General features: G+C 39.5%; 1 protein-coding gene across 1 annotated transcript in view; it reads right to left on the bottom strand.

The window, feature by feature from the left end:
- Positions 1 to 4,735: 4,735 nt before the first annotated feature.
- LOC104506577 (sodium/bile acid cotransporter 7-like) overlaps positions 4,736 to 5,176 on the bottom strand; it is a gene marked incomplete at both ends in the record, with an annotated part of 7,989 nt that continues 7,548 nt past the window's right edge. Inside the window, one exon of the mRNA XM_010147567.1 lies at positions 4,736 to 4,811. Coding sequence (XP_010145869.1) covers positions 4,736 to 4,811 — 76 coding nt within the window. The remainder of the gene's footprint in view (positions 4,812 to 5,176) is intronic.

Below are 5,176 nucleotides of genomic sequence, written 5' to 3'. Positions count from 1 at the left end.
TTCCCCAAAAAGACAGAAAAAAGCCTTATGTGCTGTCAGACACTATAATGTCACTAAAATCCTGACCCTTCACAGCTCAACAAGACCAAAGAACAAATGCAAAGCCTTCTGGTTTTCATTCTAATTTTTTTAACTACATGGACTGTCCCTCTTCACAAATCAAGAGACTTTGTAAGTGTTACTAATGACAGAAACAACTAAGTAATTGAGAAAATATCACCAAATTAAAAATTAGATTTTGACCTCTCATGGTGATCCCTCCTCATATAGGAAGAGCTAGCAAGGGGAATGATGGAAAAGCAGGGTGAAGATGGAGAAAGAGAGAAGAAACAAGATTTGAAAGGGAGCTGAGAGAACAAACCACACATCACACAGATACCAGGGAGAGGAGTTGAAGTACCTAAGAATGGGTCACAGAGCCAGTAGGTGTGAATTTGTAGCCCTACTAGAAAAAGTTGTATTTCTGCTCATCACATGGAGAACAGCTATTTCCACCAAAGGAAAAAGATAAAATAGCGATAAATCATCTTCCTCTCCTCCAAAAGACAAGATTTTCAGAGAGCACAGAGTTTTCCTCCCTACAGCCTACATCTACCATTTGCCAGTGTCTCTCTGGATAGAATGATCCCAGCCCCAAGCTAGTCTGAATTACACAGGCAGATCTTTGGACAGAAATTTTCATCTCCACCACATCATCTTCCAACAGCCACAGGTAAATATCTTACTATGTTGCATATCAGACATTTTCAAAACATGGTACCTATGTCACTACTAGTACCCAAGTTATTCTGAAGTGGTACAGGAAACACCTCTGCTGCTGCCACTGCCATCAATGCTGATATGTAAGGAAATGAGATTTGAAAAGTCTGTCTTAACTATCAGGTAACAAGGAGTACTGAGAGTGAACTAGTCACTCCATTATTTTCCTGCAGGTAGAACCTTTTTTTCTCCCACTCTGCTAATGCCGACACTGGATTTCTCCTCCATTGATTACAGAAAAAAACCCCACTACACCTATAAAATCTGCTACTGGTTTTCTGATTATCTCTTCGTTGTCTTTCCATTACTTTCTTATACAGCTACAGAGATCTTTTTCTTCCCTGTAATCCCTATGACTTGTGAAAAAGGCTTTTTCCAGTCCCCTAAAACAAACCACCAAACCACTCATGCATCAAGAGCTAAGTGAAGATGTTAATTTTCACCTTCAAACACCAACAGACTTGGAAGCCGTTTGGCTTCCAAATACAATGGTTCTCCCCATCATAATGCCACAGCAAGCAGATGAGCTGACTTGATGGACTTCCCTTATTAATGGAAGGCTACTGCTGACAAAGGGCTTCTGGTAAAGATTAATTTCCTCTGGAATGCCCCAACCATCAAAACCAGCCCTCAACTCCTCATCTACCAGGCATACTGCAAAGTCATACAAATGGCTAACGCGGTAGAGTTCGGAAGGCATGCCTAACAGTTGCTAAGACCAGAAATTTGAAAGCAGCAGAGAGCACAGGATTAGTGATCAAACAATGTATAGGAGGAAGGAAGATTTATTTTGCTTTGGACAATTTTCCATTTTGCACTCTTAACTGTTCAGCTGATGTATTCTTATATAAAGACCAAGAGGACTTAAAAGCTTAGATAGACTTTTTTGATAGACCATGTGCTTGAACCATGAGGAAAACAAACACTGGTAGATTATATAGTTGCTATTAAACACTGACAGTTCAGTAGTAAATATTTTTAACTTACCTGGGTTTCTACATATAATCCCGTAACATTAATTTTTTCAACGATGAACACAGTTTAATCAAAATCCTTAGTATCAGCTTTGATGACCACATCTTCCTTAGCCAACAAAAGCAGAACATTTTATTTTGTGCCCTCAGGCATGTATTAATTAAAAAAACAGATCCTTGTAAGATTAACAAAAATGTCTTCCTTTTATCATCTCACAACTGAATTTTCCAATTGATATGCAACAAAATCCCCCATCAAAGCAGCTTCTAATGATGTAGATTCTCGTTCTAAGCACTTGATCAAATACTTAATCACGGTGCCCCAGAACAATAAAGTATAGTTATTACAGAAGGCTTTTCAACACTGATCAAACACTGCAAAAAGTTGCTACTATACATTACTGCTAACCCCAGAGACAAGATACCCCACTCTGTTTTAACCAACGGAGAGCTAAAAATAGAATCCATGTTTCCTCAGTCCCAGATGAGTACTACCTCTACCATGCCATAGTGCCTGGTATTTCTCTGACAATAACCCAAGTCCAACCTGACATTCAACAGTCATTTCTACCAAGATAAAGGAAACCTAAAACGCTCTACACTGTCATAACACAGTCAACTACCACAGTTCTCATGTGCTGTGTTTCAAGACATCCGAAGAGGTCTTCAGAGCACTTACTGAGGGTGTGCCTGTACTCCACAGCAGCAGGACCCTTCTCACACTTAGTAGCTCCTGTGGAGCTCCCTCACTAAGCTGCTTCTGAGCAAGCTCATTTATAGGTATCTGCACTGCATAATGTAATATGAAGAGAGAAATTGATTTGTCTAAGGGTGTAAGGGATAAACCGGTTTTTGCCTCCTCAAACAAACTTTATTATGAACAAATGCTCTCATAATACAATCACTCATATTTCCAGTTGACGCTCAGGTTTAAATTCTTCGTCTATCAGAACGGATTTAAAGTAAAACAGGAAAAAGTGCATTGTTCTGCTCATGTCAGAAAGAAAAATACATCTATAACAGCTTATGTGAAATTTGGTGGAGAGATGTGAGAAGGCCCTCTCCCCTACAATAAGGGATGTGATTTGTGGTTCTTCAGAAGAAAAAAATTAACAATAGTCTGACAGAGAAGCATCAAAATCCAAAAATATGTTTGCATTGGAAACCTGCTGAAGTTTGGCAATAAAACTGCAACACGCTTTGTCTACATGAGTGTGTTTAAAAGATGTTTCTCTTCTGCACACCCTCCTAGAGCCTGACTGAGAACTCCCAATTCTTGATTCACTCTGTCTCTGCTGTCAGCAACTATCTGTAAAAATGCATACTTTGGTAGTTCATTTTTTACATTCCTCCAACACCAGTTTGGTGCAGAAGAATTAGAGGTTCAAGTTCCATCAGCGACTTATACAATTACTTACACAAGCCTCACATGATAGAAAGTTTCCGTTTCTCAGCTGGTATAAAATACGCTCATGCCCACCATCCTAGAAGAATACTACCATAAAAAGGTGAACTCTAATGGTAAAGAAACTAAAGTAGCTCACTTCTGCACACAAACGCTGCATGATATTGCATCACACCTTATTTTTTCCCCAGAGGATCTTGTCTTTGTTCTAAGGACAGGACAGACAGTGCTAACACCAAATGAGCACTCATTCAATACTTGAGTTCATCCTCACTGTCACTGTGGCACCTTCATACAATTTATAGCACCTACCTCTAGAACCATAACTAGAAAACATCTCATTTCTGTTTTGATCACTATTATGTACCTGAATTATCCCCTCATACTAATTACTCCACAGTACCTCCATCAGACAATTTTATGATTCTTGTTTTCAGGTAGCAAACTGGGAGACAGTGATGTGCATCAGGACTGCCCGTAATTAGAGATGCTTGACTTGAGATGCTTTGGGTCTCTCTTCAGAGGATAGAGCGATTAAACACCACTTTGTCAGTACAAAGTACAACTTCAATCTATTTCAGCGCTATCATGTGTTTCCAAAGCTGACATTAATCAGCCCCGAGAGTCTGAACTCAGAAAATGAGAAGTACACAAGTAATGGCCCTATTTTAAAAACTGCAGTTGAAGTGACCCAGCCTCATGCATGTGCTCTATGGCTGAATTAAGACTTGGCTCTAACCCTTCAGAACAGCACCCCAACAGCCTTAGCTTTAAAACCAATCTCTTTTTGAGTTATTCTCTCCCCTCCTCACCTATTAGGTCTCATTCACCTTCAGCAGTCATGAGGAAGCAGATCTAAAGGAAGCCACCCCATTAATTACCACACCTGGATTCACTTCTTAAATCCTGTCTACCTGGTCTTCCTGAAAATAGCAAGTGTTTTGTGGATACAGCCTGAAATTATGTCAGCAGATAACATTTCAAGGCAGAAATATAACATTACCAAACTGAGTTTGCACAAGCAACTTCAATTCTGCCATTTCTTATCTGTTGAGAACTTTGCATTGCACCAGTCTTGGAGAATTCCACATTCCCAGAATTTTTTATTTCATGCAGTCACAAACAGCAACATAAGAATTTTTGTGTCTCCATCATCACTTGCTACATCTGCAGCTTCATGCTTGAGGAACTCCTACAATAGGGCCTCTTCATACTAAACATCCAAAAAAATCACTGCAAGGGCAGTTCTTTGCCACAAAGCTAATGGTCTGTGAGATAACCAGTACACAGCATATGAACATTATACAGTTAGAAATTAGTGCCGCAACAAGCAAAAATCTCCTAACACAAATTTCTATCAGAAACTTTTCTATCACCTCAGAAAACTGAGCTCCTTTCACTTTGAACAATACCAGCAGATAACACTATTTCCCTTGTTGGACACCAACACAATACCCAAGCTTTAATTCTGAAAGTTTTTACAAACCACAATAGCATCACACTGCAGTCAATGTTTTGCCACGAGCTCATCATACATAAATATTTGTTGGAACTTCTATTTTAAAAAAAAGCACTGAGTAACAAAATGAAAACTCACCTCATTTCCACCAACAGCTTTGGTTAAAATCACTGCAGAAGACACAGGAGGTGGCATGCAGCCTACTGTCTGCAACCTGGAAACAAGAAAAAGAAATGTCACCTTCCTCGTGTGATGCAAACACTATGCAACCTAAAACCTTAAAGTACCAAACAGCTGACTGAAATAATCATCTGATCACCTGCACAACCCAATCAGTTTGTGTTACATTTACAGCCCTGCACCAGCTGGCCTGATTACTATGCCACCTCTTACCATCCACCACAGTGAAGAGTCATGTCACCATTTCAAATCCCTAACACTTAACCTCTCTGTGACTTCATTTCCCCATCCATAGTACAGCATCTGCCATTCACAAAGATATCTACACATCTGTCAAAGATAACTGCATCATGTGACCTGATGTAAAGTTTCTAGTGTGTTTTGAGATACTTGTAGCTA

Source organism: Eurypyga helias, unplaced genomic scaffold (genome assembly GCF_000690775.1).
Source record: "Eurypyga helias isolate BGI_N326 unplaced genomic scaffold, ASM69077v1 scaffold6542, whole genome shotgun sequence".
Lineage (NCBI taxonomy): Eukaryota > Metazoa > Chordata > Aves > Eurypygiformes > Eurypygidae > Eurypyga > Eurypyga helias.
Note: the sequence above shows the minus strand (reverse complement) of the source record. Positions and strands in the feature narration are given on the sequence as shown.